Source organism: Oncorhynchus nerka, linkage group LG24 (assembly GCF_034236695.1).
Source record: "Oncorhynchus nerka isolate Pitt River linkage group LG24, Oner_Uvic_2.0, whole genome shotgun sequence".
Lineage (NCBI taxonomy): Eukaryota > Metazoa > Chordata > Actinopteri > Salmoniformes > Salmonidae > Oncorhynchus > Oncorhynchus nerka.
In genome coordinates, this window is record NC_088419.1 from 99,161,080 (window position 1) to 99,180,855 (window position 19,776).

At 48.0% G+C, this 19,776-nt stretch overlaps 1 protein-coding gene across 1 annotated transcript in view; it reads right to left on the reverse strand.

Moving 5' to 3' along the window:
* Positions 1–19,776, reverse strand: part of LOC115119801 (protein Shroom2-like) — a 122,367-nt gene that overhangs the window by 34,010 nt on the left and 68,581 nt on the right. The window contains 1 exon segment of the mRNA XM_065009376.1: positions 5,895–5,977. Within this exon segment, the coding sequence (XP_064865448.1) occupies positions 5,895–5,977 (83 nt within the window).

Below are 19,776 nucleotides of genomic sequence, written 5' to 3' on the forward strand. Positions count from 1 at the left end.
CTTCAAATCAAATCAAATTGTATTTGTCACATACACATGGTTAGCAGATGTTAATGCGAGTGTAGCGAAATGCTTGTGCTTCTAGTTCCGACAATGCAGTGATAACCAACAAGTAATCTAACTAACAATTCCAAAACTACTGTCTTATACACAGTGTAAGGGGATAAGGAATATGTACATAAGGATATATGAATGAGTGATGGTACAGAGCAGCATACAGTAGATGGTATCGAGTACAGTATATACATATGAGAATGTAGACAAAGTAAACAAAGTGGCATAGTTAAAGTGGCTAGTGATACATGTATTACATAAGGATGCAGTCGATGATGTAGAGTACAGTATATACGTATGCATATGAAATGAATAATGTAGGGTAAGTAACATTATATAAGGTAGCATTGTTTAAAGTGGCTAGTGATATATTTACATCATTTCCCATCAATTCCCATTATTAAAGTGGCTGGAGTTGGGTCAGTGTCAATGACAGTGTGTTGGCAGCAGCCACTCAATGTTAGTGGTGGCTGTTTAACAGTCTGATAGCCTTGAGATAGAAGCTGTTTTTCAGTCTCTCGGTCCCAGCTTTGATGCACCTGTACTGACCTCGCCTTCTGGATGATAGCGGGGTGAACAGGCAGTGGTTCGGGTGGTTGATGTCCTTGATGATCTTTATGGCCTTCCTGTAACATCGGGTGGTGTAGGTGTCCTGGAGGGCAGGTAGTTTGCCCCCGGTGATGCGTTGTGCAGACCTCACTACCCTCTGGAGAGCCTTACGGTTGAGGGCGGAGCAGTTGCCGTACCAGGCGGTGATACAGCCCGCCAGGATGCTCGATTGTGCATCTGTAGAAGTTTGTGAGTGCTTTTGGTGACAAGCCGAATTTCTTCAGCCTCCTGAGGTTGAAGAGGCGCTGCTGCGCCTTCTTCACGACGCTGTCAGTGTGAGTGGACCAATTCAGTTTGTCTGTGATGTGTATGCCGAGGAACTTAAACTTGCTACCCTCTCCACTACTGTTCCATCGATGTGGATAGGGGGTGTTCCTCTGCTGTTTCCTGAAGTCCACAATCATCTCCTTAGTTTTGTTGACGTTGAGTGTGAGGTTATTTTCCTGACACCACACTCCGAGGGCCCTCACCTCCTCCCTGTAGGCCGTCTCGTCGTTGTTGGTAATCAAGCCTACCACTGTTGTGTCGTCCGCAAACTTGATGATTGAGTTGGAGGCGTGCGTGGCCACGCAGTCGTGGGTGAACAGGGAGTACAGGAGAGGGCTCAGAACGCACCCTTGTGGGGCCCCCGTGTTGAGGATCAGCGGGGAGGAGATGTTGTTGCCTACCCTCACCACCTGGGGGCGGCCCGTCAGGAAGTCCAGTACCCAGTTGCACAGGGCGGGGTCGAGACCCAGGGTCTCGAGCTTGATGACGAGCTTGGAGGGTACTATGGTGTTGAATGCCGAGCTGTAGTCGATGAACAGCATTCTCACATAGGTATTCCTCTTGTCCAGGTGGGTTAGGGCAGTGTGCAGTGTGGTTGAGATTGCATCGTCTGTGGACCTTCTGGAGGTTCTTGAGTGTGTTCTAAAAGTTAAAAATAATAGCGATTCCGTATCACATTGGGTGAGGCAGGTTTCCGGAAGGTATAACAAATAAAAAAATCGAAAAGAGATAGAAAGTAAATATGGGTCCAGTGAGTGTTTGGGACGCGGTGATTCAGACGGTTAGCAGGCCTGTGCTAACAAGCTAACAGTTCGTAGGCCGGGACTAAACAAGGTAGCAGTTAGCGGACCGGAGCTAAACAAGCTAGCAGTTAGCAGGCCGAATTAGCAAGCAAGGAGATAGCAAGGGCTAGAGAGTTAGCCTTTGGGGGACGTCGCGATGGGGTGAGTCTGTTTATTCCTCTTCATGCGGTGACATCGATAGCCCGGTCGTGGGCCCGGGTATTGTAGCCCATGAGTATGCTACGGTGGTAGCACAGGTGCTCTGGCCGGGCTAGCTTCAAGCTAAGTGGGTGGAAACGCTAGCAAGGAGTAATCATCCGGGGTTGCGGTTTAGCTAGATAGCTAGTTGTGAAGATCCAGCTGAAAAATGTTCCGTTTGCGGTGGGAATCCGGGGATGAAAAATAAATAGGTCCGTTATGCTCTGGTTAGAGTCGCGTTGTTCGAACTGGCGAGAGCTTTCCGAGCTAAAGGTTAGCTGATGACCGGTTAGCTGAAGACCGCTAGCATAGCTGGTGGTTAGCTGGCTAGCTTCAGTTGAGGGGTTCCGGTTCCGAAGTAAATATAAATACTTTAGGAAAAATAGCTACATTGGGTGAGGCGGGTTGCAGGAGAGTATTTGAAAGCTTAGGTTTAGCAAAATGTTTTTAAAGAGATATGCGAAGAAAAATATGTAAAAACGAAAAAGAAACGATATATACAAGGGACACGACACGACAGGACGACTTACTGCTACGCCATCTTTGATCAACGCCCATGCCAAATCTTTTCATTCTCCTGAGGGGGAAAAGGTTTTGTCATGCCCTCTTCATGACTATCTTAGTGTGCTTGGACCATGTTTGTTGGTGATGTGGACACCAAGGAACTTGAAGCGCTCAACATATTCCACTAGAGCACCGTCGATGAGAATGGGGGGAGTGCTCGGTCCTCCTTTTCCTGTAGTCATCTCCTTTGTCTTGATCATGTTGTGGGAGAGGTTGTTGTCATTGCACCACATGGTCAGGTCTCTGACCTCCTCCCTATAGGCTGTCTCATCATTGTCGGTGATCAGGCCTACCACAATTGTGTCATCAGCAAACTTAATGACGGTGTTGGAGTCATGCCTGGCTGTGCAGTCATGAGTGAACAGGAGGGGACTGAGCACGCACCCCTGGGGAGCTCCTGTGTTGAGGATCAGTGTGGTGGATATGTTGTTGCCTATCCTTACCACCTGGGGGTGGCCCGTCAGGAAGTCCAGGATCCAGTTGCAGAGGAAGGTGTTTAGTCCCAGGGTCCTCAGCTTTGAGGGTACTATGGTGTTGAATGCTGAGCTGTAGTCAATGAATAGCATTCTCACATAGGTGTTCCTTTTGTCCAGGTGGGAAAGGGCAGTGTGGAGTGTAATAGAGATTGCATCATCTGTGGATCTGTTTGAGCGGTATGCAAATTGGAGTGGGTCTAGGGTTTCTGGGATAATGGTGTTGATGTGAGCCATGACCAGAATGTCAATGCATTTCATGGCTACAGACGTGAGTGCTACAGGTCAGTAGTCATTTAGGCAGGTTACCTTAGTGTTCTTGGGCACAGGGACTATGGTGGTCTGCTTGAAACATGTTGGTATTACAGACTCGGGCAGGGAGAGGTTGAAAATGTCAGTGAAGTCACTTGCCAGTTGGTCCGTGCATGCTCAGAGTACACATCCTGGTAATCTGTCTGGCCCTGCGGCTTTGTGAATGTTGACTTGTTTAAAGGTCTTATTCACATTGGCTGCGGAGAGCGTGATCACGACTGGCTATGATATTTCAGATTCCCACGCTGAACCGAACAATGGCCATTTTGGGGGTCTAGTAGAGAGCTAATGAGCCACATGCCTGCAGCAGACGGACCGGTCTTGTCTAGCCGAAGGTCTGATGTTGACATATGAGCAGCCTGCCGGGCCAGGGAGCAACTGTGTGTGTTGTCACAGCTGGGTTACAGCCATGCTACATTACGTACCACTGGTCTGACAGGGCTACAGACATGCTACATTACGTACCACTGGTCTGACAGGGCTACAGCCATGCTACATTACATGCTACATTACGTACCACTGGTCTGACAGGGCTACAGCCATGCTACATTACGTACCACTGGTCTGACAGGGCTACAGACATGCTACATTACATGCTACATTACGTACCACTGGTCTGACAGGGTTACAGCCATGCTACATTACGTACCACTGGTCTGACAGGGCTACAGACATGCTACATTACATGCTACATTACGTACCACTGGTCTGACAGGGCTACAGACATGCTACATTACATGCTACATTACGTACCACTGGTCTGACAGGGTTACAGCAGTGCTACATTACATACCACTGGTCTGACAGGGCTACAGCCATGCTACATTACGTACCACTGGTCTGACAGGGCTACAGACATGCTACATTACATGCTACATTACGTACCACTGGTCTGACAGGGTTACAGCCATGCTACATTACATACCACTGGTCTGACAGGGCTACAGCCATGCTACATTACGTACCACTGGTCTGACAGGGCTACAGCCATGCTACATTACGTACCACTGGTCTGACAGGGCTACAGCCATGCTACATTACGTACCACTGGTCTGACAGGGCTACAGACATGCTACATTACATATCACTGTTCAGACAGGGTTACAGCCATGCTACATTACATACCACTGGTCTGACAGGGCTACAGCCATGCTACATTACGTACCACTGGTCTGACAGGGTTACAGCCATGCTACATTACATACCACTGGTCTGACAGGGCTACAGCCATGCTACATTACGTACCACTGGTCTGACAGGGCTACAGCCATGCTACATTACGTACCACTGGTCTGACAGGGCTACAGCCATGCTACATTACGTACCACTGGTCTGACAGGGTTACAGTCATGCTACATTACGTACCACTGGTCTGACAGGGCTACAGACATGCTACATTACATGCTACATTACGTACCACTGGTCTGACAGGGTTACAGCCATGCTACATTACATACCACTGGTCTGACAGGCCTACAGCCATGCTACATTACGTACCACTGGTCTGACAGGGCTACAGCCATGCTACATTACGTACCACTGGTCTGACAGGGTTACAGTCATGCTACATTACGTACCACTGGTCTGACAAGGCTACAGCCATGCTACATTACGTACCAATGGTCTGACAGGGCTACAGCCATGCTACATTACATGCTACATTACATACCACTGGTCTGACAGGGCTACAGCCATGCTACATTACGTACCACTGGTCTGACAGGGTTACAGTCATGCTACATTACGTACCACTGGTCTGACAAGGCTACACTGGTCTGACAATGGTCTGACAGCCATACTACATTACGTACCACTGGTCTGACAGGGCTACAGCCATGGTCTGACAGGGCTACAGCCATGCTACATTACATACCACTGGTCTGACAGGGCTACAGCCATGCTACATTACGTACCACTGGTCTGACAGGGCTACAGCCATGCTACATTACGTACCACTGGTCTGACAGGGCTACAGCCATGCTACATTACGTACCACTGGTCTGACAGGGCTACAGCCATGCTACATTACGTACCAATGGTCTGACAGGGCTACAGCCATGCTACATTACGTACCACTGGTCTGACAGGGTTACAGCCATGCTACATTACATGCTACATTACATACCACTGGTCTGACAGGGCTACAGTCATGCTACATTACGTACCACTGGTCTGACAGGGCTACAGCCATGCTACATTACATACCACTGGTCTGACAGGGCTACAGCCATGCTACATTACGTACCACTGGTCTGACAGGGCTACAGTCATGCTACATTACATGCTACATTACATACCACTGGTCTGACAGGGCTACAGCCATGCTACATTACGTACCACTGGTCTGACAGGGCTACAGTCATGCTACATTACATGCTACATTACATACCACTGGTCTGACAGGGCTACAGCCATGCTACATTACATGCTACATTACATACCACTGGTCTGACAGGGCTACAGTCATGCTACATTACATGCTACATTAAGACGATCATCCGTTTCACAGGGCGAGACAAAACTCGAACACTCCAGTTTAAATTTCTCCTTGGAGGATTGCTATGAGAGCAACTTTCCCCAGACAGCAATGTAGAGTAACTGTATAACTGCAGGGATATTAATGAGAGATGCTCACCTCGCAGTGGTGTTGTTGTCCTGTTGGGCAGGTTGGCTCTCCAGTTGGGAATATTCTGCCGACTTCCTCCCTGGAACGTGGCTCTGAGAGGAAGATAGAACATACATGTTGTAAACTCACCATCCATCAGACTAGAACCCTCGCCATCAGACTACAACCCTCGCCATCAGACTACAACCCTCGCCATCAGACTAGAACCCTCGCCACTGTAGCCATCAGACTACAACCCTCGCCACTGTAGCCATCATACTACAACCCTCGCCATCATACTACAACCCTCGCCATCAGACTAGAACCCTCGCCATCAGACTACAACCCTCGCCACTGTAGCCATAGACTACAACCCTCGCCATCAGACTACAACCCTCGCCATCAGACTAGAACCCTCGCCATCAGACTAGAACCCTCGCCATCAGACTACAACCCTCGCCATCAGACTACAACCCTCGCCACTGTAGCCATCAGACTACAACCCTCGCCATCAGACTACAACCCTCGCCATCAGACTACAACCCTCGCCACTGTAGCCATAGACTACAACCCTCGCCATCAGACTACAACCCTCGCCATCAGACTAGAACCCTCACCATCAGACTAGAACCCTCGCCATCAGACTAGAATCCTCGCCATCAGACTACAACCCTCGCCTTCAGACTACAACCCTCGCCACTGTAGCCATAGACTACAACCCTCGCCATCAGACTACAACCCTCACCATCAGACTACAACCCTCACCATCAGACTACAACCCTCGCCACTGTAGCCATAGACTACAACCCTCGCCATCAGACTACAACCCTCGCCATCAGACTACAACCCTCGCCACTGTAGCCATAGACTACAACCCTCGCCATCAGACTACAACCCTCGCCATCAGACTACAACCCTCGCCATCAGACTACAACCCTCGCTACAACCCTCGCCCTACAACCCTCGCCATCAGACTACAACCCTGGCCATCAGACTAGAACTCTCGCCATCAGACTACAACCCTCGCCATCAGACTACAACCCTCGCCACTGTAGCCATCATACTACAACCCTCGCCATCATACTACAACCCTCGCCATCAGACTAGAACCCTCGCCATCAGACTACAACCCTCGCCATCAGACTACAACCCTCGCCATCAGACTACAACCCTCGCCATCAGACTACAACCCTCGCCATCAGACTACAACCCTCGCCACTGTAGCAACAGACAGGACAACAACCCTCACCACTGCAGAAAGACAACAACCCTCACCACTGCAGCAACAGACAGACAGACAACAACCCTCACCACTGCAGCAACAGACAGCAACCCTCACCACTGCAGTAACAGACAGACAGCAACCCTCACCACTACAGCAACAGACAGACAGACAACAACCCTCACCACTGCAGAAAGACAACAACCCTCACCACTGCAGTAACAGACAGCAACCCTCACCACTGCAGTAACAGAAAGACAACAACCCTCACCACTGCAGTAACAGACAGAAACCCTCACCACTGCAGAAACAGACAGCAACCCCCACCACTGCAGTAACAGACAGACAGCAACCCTCACCACTACAGCAACAGACAGACAGACAACAACCCTCACCACTGCAGCAACAGACAGCAACCCTCACCACTACAGCAACAGACAGACAGACAACAACCCTCACCACTGCAGCAACAGACAGCAACCCTCACCACTGCAGTAACAGACAGACAGCAACCCTCACCACTACAGCAACAGACAGACAGACAACAACCCTCACCACTGCAGTAACAGACAACAACCCTCACCACTGCAGAAAGACAACAACCCTCACCACTGCAGCAACAGACAGACAACAACCCTCACCACTACAGCAACAGACAGACAACAACCCTCACCACTGCAGTAACAGACAGACAACAACCCTCACCACTGCAGTAACAGACAGACAACAACCCTCACCACTGCAGTAACAGACAGACAACAACCCTCACCACTACAGCAACAGACAGACAACAACCCTCACCACTGCAGTAACAGACAGACAACAACCCTCACCACTGCAGTAACAGACAGACAACAACCCTCACCACTGCAGCAACAGACAGACAACAACCCTCACCACTGCAGTAACAGACAGACAACAACCCCCACCACTGCAGTAACAGACAGACAACAACCCTCACCACTACAGCAACAGACAGACAGACAACAACCCTCACCACTGCAGTAACAGACAGACAACAACCCTCACCACTGCAGTAACAGACAGACAACAACCCTCACCACTACAGTAACAGACAACAACCCTCACCACTACAGCAACAGACAGACAGACAACAACCCTCACCACTGCAGTAACAGACAGACAACAACCCTCACCACTACAGTAACAGACAACAACCCTCACCACTACAGCAACAGACAGACAACAACCCTCACCACTGCAGTAACAGACAGACAGACAACAACCCTCACCACTACAGTAACAGACAACAACCCTCACCACTACAGCAACAGACAGACAACAACCCTCACCACTGCAGTAACAGACAGACAGACAACAACCCTCACCACTGCAGTAACAGACAACAACCCTCACCACTACAGCAACAGACAGACAGACAACAACCCTCACCACTGCAGTAACAGACAGACAGACAACAACCCTCACCACTGCAGTAACAGACAGACAACAACCCTCACCACTGCAGTAACAGACAGACAACAACCCTCACCACTGCAGTAACAGACAGACAACAACCCTCACCACTACAGTAACAGACAGACAGACAACAACCCTCACCACTACAGTAACAGACAGACAGACAACAACCCTCACCACTACAGTAACAGACAGACAGACAACCCTCACCACTGCAGTAACAGACAGACAACAACCCTCACCACTACAGTAACAGACAGACAACAACCCTCACCACTACAGCAACAGACAGACAACAACCCTCACCACTGCAGCAACAGACAGCAACCCTCACCACTACAGCAACAGACAGACAGACAACAACCCTCACCACTGCAGCAACAGACAACAACCCTCACCACTACAGCAACAGACAGACAGACAGCAACCCTCACCACTGCAGCAACAGACAGACAGACAGCAACCCTCACCACTGCAGTAACAGACAGACAACAACCCTCACCACTACAGCAACAGACAACAACCCTCACCACTGCAGTAACAGACAGACAACAACCCTCACCACTACAGCAACAGACAGACAACAACCCTCACCACTGCAGCAACAGACAGACAGACAACAACCCTCACCACTGCAGCAACAGACAGACAGACAACAACCCTCACCACTGCAGCAACAGACAGCAACCCTCACCACTACAGCAACAGACAGACAGCAACCCTCACCACTACAGCAACAGACAGCAACCCTCACCACTGCAGCAACAGACAGCAACCCTCACCACTGCAGTAACAGACAGACAACAACCCTCACCACTGCAGTAACAGACAGACAACAACCCTCACCACTGCAGTAACAGACAGACAGCAACCCTCACCACTGCAGTAACAGACAGACAACAACCCTCACCACTGCAGTAACAGACAGACAACAACCCTCACCACTGCAGTAACAGACAGACAACAACCCTCACCACTGCAGTAACAGACAGACAACAACCCTCACCACTGCAGTAACAGACAGACAACAACCCTCACCACTGCAGTAACAGACAGACAACAACCCTCACCACTGCAGTAACAGACAGACAACAACCCTCACCACTACAGCAACAGACAGACAACAACCCTCACCACTGCAGCAACAGACAGACAGACAACAACCCTCACCACTGCAGCAACAGACAGACAGACAACAACCCTCACCACTGCAGTAACAGACAACAACCCTCACCACTGCAGCAACAGACAGACAGACAACAACCCTCACCACTGCAGTAACAGACAGACAGACAACAACCCTCACCACTGCAGCAACAGACAGCAACCCTCACCACTACAGCAACAGACAGACAGCAACCCTCACCACTACAGCAACAGACAGCAACCCTCACCACTACAGCAACAGACAGCAACCCTCACCACTGCAGCAACAGACAGCAACCCTCACCACTGCAGTAACAGACAGACAACAACCCTCACCACTGCAGCAACAGACAGCAACCCTCACCACTGCAGTAACAGACAGACAGACAACAACCCTCACCACTGCAGCAACAGACAGCAACCCTCACCACTACAGTAACAGACAGACAGACAGCAACCCTCACCACTACAGTAACAGACAGACAACAACCCTCACCACTGCAGCAACAGACAACAACCCTCACCACTGCAGTAACAGACAGACAGACAACAACCCTCACCACTACAGTAACAGACAGACAGACAACAACCCTCACCACTACAGTAACAGACAGACAGACAACAACCCTCACCACTGCAGCAACAGACAACAACCCTCACCACTACAGTAACAGACAACAACCCTCACCACTACAGTAACAGACAACAACCCTCACCACTGCAGTAACAGACAGACAGCAACCCTCACCACTGCAGTAACAGACAACAACCCTCACCACTACAGTAACAGACAACAACCCTCACCACTACAGTAACAGACAACAACCCTCACCACTGCAGTAACAGACAGACAACAACCCTCACCACTGCAGCAACAGGCAGACAGACAACAAGATTTCGATTCTTGTACGTTAGTGAAACATCCAGTCGGTTCTACAGTTCTAAAACAAGATTATTGAAGGTTTTCGGTTTTGTGTTCTCTCTCATCTGAGGGTGTGTCTTTGTGTTAACCTGGATTAATATTTGTTTTTTACATTACTCACTCAGTCAACTTGTCCTAACAAGATGAGGTCATACAGTGCCTTCAGAAAGTACTTTACCCTTTACTTTTTGCGCATTTGTTGTGTTACAGACTGAATTTAAAACGGATTAAATTGAGATGTGTCACTGGCCTACACACAATACCCCATAATGTCAAAGTGGATTTTTTGTCAATAATTTTTTTGAAATTAAGAAGAAAAAACTAGCTGAAATGTTTTCAGTCAATAAGTTTTCAAGCCCTTTGTTACAGCAAGCCCTTTGTTACAGCAAGCCCTTTGTTACAGCAAGCCCTTTGTTACAGCAAGCCCTTTGTTACAGCAAGCCCTTTGTTACAGCAAGCCCTTTGTTACAGCAAGCCCTTTGTTACAGCAAGCCCTTTGTTACAGCAAGCCCTTTGTTACAGCAAGCCTAAATAAGTTCAGGAGTAAAAATGTGCTTAACAAGTCTCATAATAAGTGGCATGGACTCATTCAGTGCTCAATCATTTTTGAATGACTACCCTATCTCTGTACCCCGCACATACAATTATCTGTTAGGACACTCAATCGAGTAGTGAATTTCAAGCACAGATTAAACTACAAAGACCAGGGAGGTTTTCGAATGCCTCGCAAAGAGGGGCACTGATTGGTAGATGTGTAAAAAATTTAAAAAGCAGATGAATATCCCTTTGAGCATGGTGAAGCTTTAATTACACTTTGTAATGACAGGGTATATTGATACACCATCCAAATAAACTTTTCTGAGTCAAGATCACTTTCACAGCAAGCCGAGAACTACCGCTCAGATATATTTTTGAACATGAACCTAATAACAACGGTTCTGTAGGAATGGGGTTTGTGCAGTAGGTCTAATACATTATCACAGCATATTGGATATATACCTGGCCTGCCAATATTGTTCTTATAATGATGGTGCGCTGAGAGTCGGGAAGCAAGTTCAGGGAGTGCATCATTTAATGAACAAAACAAGAAATACGCACAGACAAGAAACATGAACAATGACGTCTGGGGAAGGAACGGGCAGACAACAAGGAGGTTGTCCAGGTGAGTGTCAAAATGTGCAGATGCGCGTAACGATGGTGACAGGTGCCTTAACGAGCAGCCTGGTGAGGAGAGGTAGTGGGAGCACAACGTGACCCCGTCCCCGGCCGCAGGACACCGACCAAGACGACGATCCTGGGGATCAGGAGCGGACAACTCTGCTAAGGCGCGGGAACCTGTCGATCCAGCTGAGGCGCGGGAACCTGTCGATCCCGCTGAGGCATGGGAACCTGTCGATCCCGCTGAGGCATGGGAACCTGTCGATCCCGCTGAGGCGTGGGAACCTGTCGATCCAGCTGAGGCGTGGGAGCCTGTCGATCCCGCTGAGGCGTGGGAACCTGTCGATCCCGCTGAGGCGCCTGTCGATCCCGCTGAGGCATGGGAACCTGTCGATCCCGCTGAGGCATGGGAACCTGTCGATCCAGCTGAGGCATGGGAACCTGTCGATCCCGCTGAGGCGTGGGAACCTGTCGATCCAGCTGAGGCATGGGAACCTGTCGATCCCGCTGAGGCGTGGGAACCTGTCGATCCAGCTGAGGCGTGGGAGCCTGTCGATCCCGCTGAGGCATGGGAACCTGTCGATCCAGCTGAGGCATGGGAACCTGTCGATCCCGCTGAGGCATGGGAACCTGTCGATCCCGCTGAGGCATGGGAACCTGTCGATCCCGCTGAGGCATGGGAACCTGTCGATCCCGCTGAGGCATGGGAGCATGGCGACCTAGAGCACCGGAGAGAGAGCATACGTGACAGTACCCAGTCCCCGGCGTGTTCGGCTACAGCTGCAGGACGCCAACCACAGGGACGATCCCGGGGATCAGGAGCGGACTGGTCGCCACTGCTGAGGCGCAGAAACCTGACGAACCCGGCTGAGGCGTGAGAGACTGATGAGCCGGCTGAGACTTCCTCAGCTGCCTCGGTCAAGGCACGGGAACCTGTTCACCCAGCTGAGGCATGGCAGCCTATCAATCCCGCTGAGGCAGGGGAACCCGTCGAGCCAGCTGAGGCAGGGGAACCCGTCGAGCCAGCTGAGGCAGGGGAACCCGTCGAGCCAGCTGAGGCAGGGGAACCCGACAAAGCTGCTGAGGCCTCCCAGGCAGCTCCGGTTCTAACACCCGGACCCGACATCACCTCCAAAACAAAAAAAACACTCCCTGATGCTTCCATTTGGTGAGGCATCATTCTATAACGATGTGCGCTGAAAGTCGGGAAGCAAATTCAGGGAGTGCATAATTTAATGAATAAAACAAGAAACACGAACAACGCACAGACAAGAAACTGAAACAATGACGTCTGGGGAAGTAACCAAACGGAGTGACATATATAGGCCAGGTAGATGGAGTCCAGGAGTGTCATAATGTGCTGATGCGCGTAACGATGGTGACAGGTGTGTGATACGATGGTGACAGGTGTGTGATACGATGGTGACAGGTGTGTGATACGATGGTGACAAGTGTGTGATACGATGGTGACAAGTGTGTGATACGATGGTGACAAGTGTGTGATACGATGGTGACAGGTGTGTGATACGATGGTGACAAGTGTGTGATACGATGGTGACAGGTGTGTGATACGATGGTGACAGGTGTGTGATACGATGGTGACAGGTGTGTGATACGATGGTGACAAGTGTGTGATACGATGGTGACAGGTGTGTGATACGATGGTGACAGGTGTGTGATACGATGGTGACAGGTGTGTGATACGATGGTGACAAGTGTGTGATACGATGGTGACAAGTGTGTGATACGATGGTGACAAGTGTGTGATACGATGGTGACAAGTGTGCGCCACAACGAGCAGCCTGGTGACTAGAGGTCGACCGATCAATCGGAATGGCTGATTAATTAGGGCCGATTTCAAGTTTATAACAATCGGAAATCCGTATTTTTTAAATATTTATTTTACACCTTTATTTAATCTTTATTTAACTAGGCAAGTCAGTTAAGAACACATTCTTATTTTCAATGACGGCCTAGGAACGGTGGGTTAACTGCCTCGTTCAGGCAGATTTTCACCTTGTCAGCTCGGGGGATCCAATCTTGCAACGTTACAGTTAACTAGTCCAACGCAATAACGACCTGCCTCTCGTTGCACTCCACAAGGAGACTTACGCGAATGCAGCAAGCCAAGGTAAGTTTCTAGCTAGCATTAAACTTGTCTTATAAAAAACAATCAATCATAATCACTAGTTAACTACACATGGTTGATGATATTAGTAGATATTATCTAGCGTGTCCTGCGTTGCATATAATCTGACTGAGCATACAAGTATCTAAGTATCTGACTGAGCGGTGGTAGGCAGAAGCAGAAGCGTAAACATTCATTCAAACAGCACTTTCGTGCGTTTTGCCAGCAGCTCTTCGTTGTGCGTCAAGCATTGCCCTGTTTATGACTTCAAGCCCATCAACTCCAGAGATGAGGCTGGTGTAACCGAAGTGAAATGGCTAGGTAGTTAGCGCGCGTTAATAGCGTTTCAAAAGTCACTCGCTCTGAGCCTTCTAATAGTTGTTCCCCTTGCTCTGCATGGGTAACGCTGCCTCGATGGTGGCTGTTGTCGTAGTGTTGCTGGTTCGAGCCCAGGGAGGAGCGAGGAGAGGGACGGAAGCTATACTGTTACACTGGCAATACTAAAGTGCCTATAAGAACAAAGTCAAAGGTTAATGAAATACAAATGGTATAGAGGGAAATAGTCCTATAATTCCTATAATAACTGCAACCTAATACTTCTTACCTGGGAATATTGAAGGCTCATGTTAAAAGGAACCACCAGGTTTCATATGTTCTCATGTTCTGAGCAAGGAACTTAAACGTTAGCTTTCTTACATGGCACATATTGCACTTTTACTTTCTTCTCCAACACTTTGTTTTTGCATTATTTAAACCAAATTGAACATGATTCATTATTTACTTGAGGTTAAATAGATTTAATTGATGTATTATATTAAGTTAAAATAAGTGTTCATTCAGTATTGTTGTAATTGTCATTATTACAAATACAGTCGGATCTAGTTTTTTCCCCGAGTTCCCAGTTGTCTTGTTTTCAGCATTATTTTCAGCAGAGGGAGAGAGAGAGCAACAGAGGGTCCACCTCTCACAGTCCCTGCTCTCTCCTTTTCCTCCCGTGAGACTGACCAGAGAGAGGGGACTCAGTCTTCCACCTGGTGGCGAAACTTGAGTCGCAACACATCTGCCCCATGCACAAATTCATGTTGTTCCTATGACCAGAGAAAGTGAAATATTCCTTGATATTAAAATAGACATGATATATATATATATAATTATAATAAAAATGCAGGGCTATCGATACGTCTGACTACTCATTCATTGCAGCACGGTCCTATGACCAGAGAAAGTGAAATATTCCTTGATATTAAAATAGACATGATATATATATATATAATTATAATAAAAATGCAGGGCTATCGATACGTCTGACTACTCATTCATTGCAGCACGAGTAGAAGTAGGGAGAAGCGCATTTTATGTTTTTAATAGTTGAATAAAAACGTAGACATGAACTCAAAAACAGCAGCGCTTTGCTGTATTCTATGACAGTCTCTCTGTGGTCATGGTTTTAAAACAGCAGCGCTTTGCTGTATTCTATGACAGTCTCTCTGTGGTCATGGTTTTAAAACAGCAGCGCTTTGCTGTATTCTATGACAGTCTCTCTGTGGTCATGGTTTTAAAACAGCAGCGCTTTGCTGTATTCTATGACAGTCTCTCTGTGGTCATGGTTTTAAAACAGCAGCGCTTTGCTGTATTCTATGACAGTCTCTCTGTGGTCATGGTTTTAAAACAGCAGCGCTTTGCTGTATTCTATGACAGTCTCTCTGTGGTCATGGTTTTAAAACAGCAGCAGTCTTTGGTCTGTAAAACAGCAGCGCTCTGTATTCTATGACAGTCTCTCTGTGGTCATGGTTTTAAAACAGCAGCGCTTTGCTGTATTCTATGACAGTCTGTATTCTATGACAGTCTGTGGTCATGGTTTTAAAACAGCAGCGCTTTGCTGTATTCTATGACAGTCTCTGTGGTCATGGTTTTAAAACAGCAGCTATGAGTCTCTCTGTGGTCATGGTTTTAAAACAGCAGCGCTTTGCTGTATTCTATGACAGTCTCTCTGTGGTCATGGTTTTAAAAGTTGTGAAATCTCACGTAGGATAGTATCAAACTTTGCTGTGGCCGGGGTCGTGGATGCTTTAGGGACTGTGATTTGAGCAATCCGATTGGGCAACGCAGTAGACAAACTCCACAGATTTCCCGGTCAAAATGGGAACACTGCCTGCCCGGTGCGCAGGGCTTCTGAATCAAGTGCAACTACCGCCAACAGGGCTTCTGAATCAAGTGCACCTACCGCCAACAGGGCATCTGAATCAAGTGCACCTACCGCCAACAGGGCTACTGATTCAAGTGCACCTACCACCAACAGGGCTTCTGAATCAAGTGCACCTACCGCCAACAGGGCTTCTGAATCAAGTGCACCTACCACCAACAGGGCTTCTGAATCAAGTGCACCTACCGCCAACAGGGCTTCTGAATCAAGTGTGGATCGAGCAGTAAAAAAGTCGAGCAGACATTTGAAAGAGTAAGAATATTTCAGCAAGACAACTCAAAAGGCGAAATCCATTAAAGCCAAGAAAAGAAAATGGAATTCATCATCAGATGTTGCCCTACCAGAGTTACAGTTTTAGCGTCACTGCTATCAGCCTCACGACATACCTACTACGGAACGCCGTTTGGGTCTTTGTGTGTCGACAAAGATACAGTAGCACTGTCAAAGCTGTACAAAAAAGTCTGCAAACAAGCAAACACCTTCTGGGGTAGCTAACTATCACCAATACAACCAGCTTAGTGCCTAGCTAGCACCAATACAACCTGCCTGAAAACACCTTCTGGGGTAGCTAACTATCACCAATACAACCAGCTTAGTGCCTAGCTAGCACCAATACAACCTGCCTGAAAACACCTTCTGGGGTAGCTAACTATCACCAATACAACCAGCTTAGTGCCTAGCTAGCACCAATACAACCTGCCTGAAAACACCTTCTGGGGTAGCTAGCTTTAGCTTGGTACCTGGCCAGCACCAATACAACCTGCCTGAAAACAATGACCAGTGGAAACTGAAGTCATATTCATTATTCTTAGCAATGATTTAGGAATCCTTGTAAGTATTAGCTAGGTTGCCACTTGTTGTTCGCCTATTGAAATTGAACTTCAGTTCATGAAAGTAAATAGCTAGCCAGCTACTTAACCCTGTTTCCCAAAGCTAACGTTATAAGCAGCCAGCAACCTTCATCTGGCTAGTGAGGCTTGAACAGACCGGGTTATGTGTTGTGAAGCTAGCCACAATAAGGATTAGGCACAATAGTAGAATTTGTGGTTTGCCTTCAAAATAAAAGTATGTCATTGACAGTGATGCAAATGAATACAAATAGCAGAATTATGCCATACTTTTATTTTGAAGGCTAAACGCAAAGTCCACCATTGCGGCTAATCCTTATTGTGGCTAGCTTCATATAGATGCAATCTGACCACCATGAATCCAATAAGAACGGTCTTATAAATTAGGGCTATTTTAGATGACACCTAGCTTTATAGTTAGCTAGCTACTGAAACAAATGATGTTGTTGTTTTGGCTCCAGTATCTATGCAAGTGTTATTTGATGTGTATCTTTGACACACAAAGACCCAGACGGCGTTCCATAGAAATCCTGGTTGAGAATGAAACGACTGAACTAATGAACAACGAAAAACAGCACAGCAAGTAAGTGAAAGAAATAGGTTTTGATGATGTTTCACTGGTAATGGGGACATACATAAATGCCAACAAAATAACTTTTTGGTTAGTGTGGTGTGTGTGTGTTACCTTAATTTAACTATACAAGTCAGTTAAGAATAAATTCTTATTTATAATGGTTGCCCGGACGACGCTGGGCGAACTGTGCACTGCCCACTGGGACTCACAATCAGCATGGATTCGAACCAGGGACTGTAGTGACGCCTCTTGCACTGAGATGCAGTGCCTTAGAAAGCTGTGTCCATGTGTGTGTGTTAACTATTTAACTGTCTGTACTAGAATGTTTAAAAGGCCGCTAAAATGTTAAATATCGGTTATCGTATAGTTTTTTTTGTCAAGGAAAAATGTATAGACTCTGGAGCCATGACTACTACTAGTATGGATGTATAGACTCTGGAGCCATGACTACTACTAGTATGGATGTGTAGACTCTGGAACCATGACTACTACTAGTATGGATGTGTAGACTCTGGAGCCATGACTACTACTAGTATGGATGTGTAGACTCTGGAACCATGACTACTACTAGTATGGATGTGTAGACTCTGGAGCCATGACTACTACTAGTATGGATGTGTAGACTGGAGCCATGACTACTACTAGTATGGATGTGTAGACTGGAGCCATGACTACTACTAGTATGGATGTGTAGACTCTGGAGCCATGACTACTACTAGTATGGATGTGTAGACTCTGGAACCATGACTACTACTAGTATGGATGTGTAGACTCTGGAACCATGACTACTACTAGTATGGATGTGTAGACTGGAGCCATGACTACAACTAGTATGGATGTATAGACTCTGGAGACATGACCACTACTAGTATGGATGTATCGACTCTGGAGCAGGAGCCATGACTACTAGTAGTATGGGTGTGTAGACTGGAGCCATGACTACTAGTAGTATGGATGTGTAGACTGGAGCCATGACTACTAGTAGTATGGATGTGTAGACTGGAGACATGACCACTACTAGTATGGATGTATCGACTCTGGAGCCATGACTCAGTTTGATGAATGCCCTGGCTTACTGCAGCAGCTCCTGCAGCATGACATCATCCTCCTATCCTAGTATTGTTGTCTAGCTCCATAATATAGTATGCTGCAAATACTCCTGTTATTAGTTATGGCCAGCCAGGAATGTTCCAGAACACACACAACCTTATCAGCCTTACAAGTCATTATATATCTTCATCCTACCCACCCCATGTGCTCTGACCTTTTAGTTGGTTAATAAATAACCACAACTGGAAACCTTGTACCATAGTGTCACACCTCAACCTAGCCTAAGGAGTCACACCTCAACCTAGCCTAAGGAGTCACTCCTCAACCTAGCCTAAGGGGTCACTCCTCAACCTAGCCTAAGGGGTCACTCCTCAACCTAGCCTAAGGGGTCACTCCTCAACCTAGCCTAAGGGGTCACTCCTCAACCTAGCCCAAGGGGTCACTCCTCAACCTAGCCCAAGGGGTCACTCCTCAACCTAGCCCAAGGGGTCACTCCTCAACCTAGCCCAAGGGGTCACTCCTCAACCTAGCCCAAGGGGTCACTCCTCAACCTAGCCCAAGGGGTCACTCCTCAACCTAGCCCAAGGGGTCACTCCTCAACCTAGCCCAAGGGGTCACTCCTCAACCTAGCCCAAGGGGTCACTCCTCAACCTAGCCCAAGGGGTCACTCCTCAACCTAGCCCAAGGGGTCACTCCTCAACCTAGCCCAAGGGGTCACTCCTCAACCTAGCCTAAGGGGTCACTCCTCAACCTAGCCTAAGGGGTCACTCCTCAACCTAGCCTAAGGGGTCACTCCTCAACCTAGCCTAAGGGGTCACTCCTCAACCTAGCCTAAGGGGTCACTCCTCAACCTAGCCTAAGGGGTCACTCCTCAACCTAGCCTAAGGGGTGTTCCATACTCGTCCTTTTCTTTACACGTTCCAAATGGGCTTTTTAACAGTGCGAATCAGTGCGAAATGTAAGGAATGAATCTGAGCCTCAGCTTTATCATCTATGGACGGCAGCGAGGCCTTGTCAGGCGTGATCGTAAGTTCTTCAGTGGAGCAGAGAGCTACTCCCCATAGAGATGCTGTACTGAGAGTAAAGTCATAACACGCAGGAACATTTGAACCGACAATGAGTTTGACAGTGACTCAGTTTCGAGACCCATGGGCCCTTGTAGTGCACTACAACAAAGATAGGATGCCAGTATCTCACCTTGTCATAGAAGTCAGCGGAGGG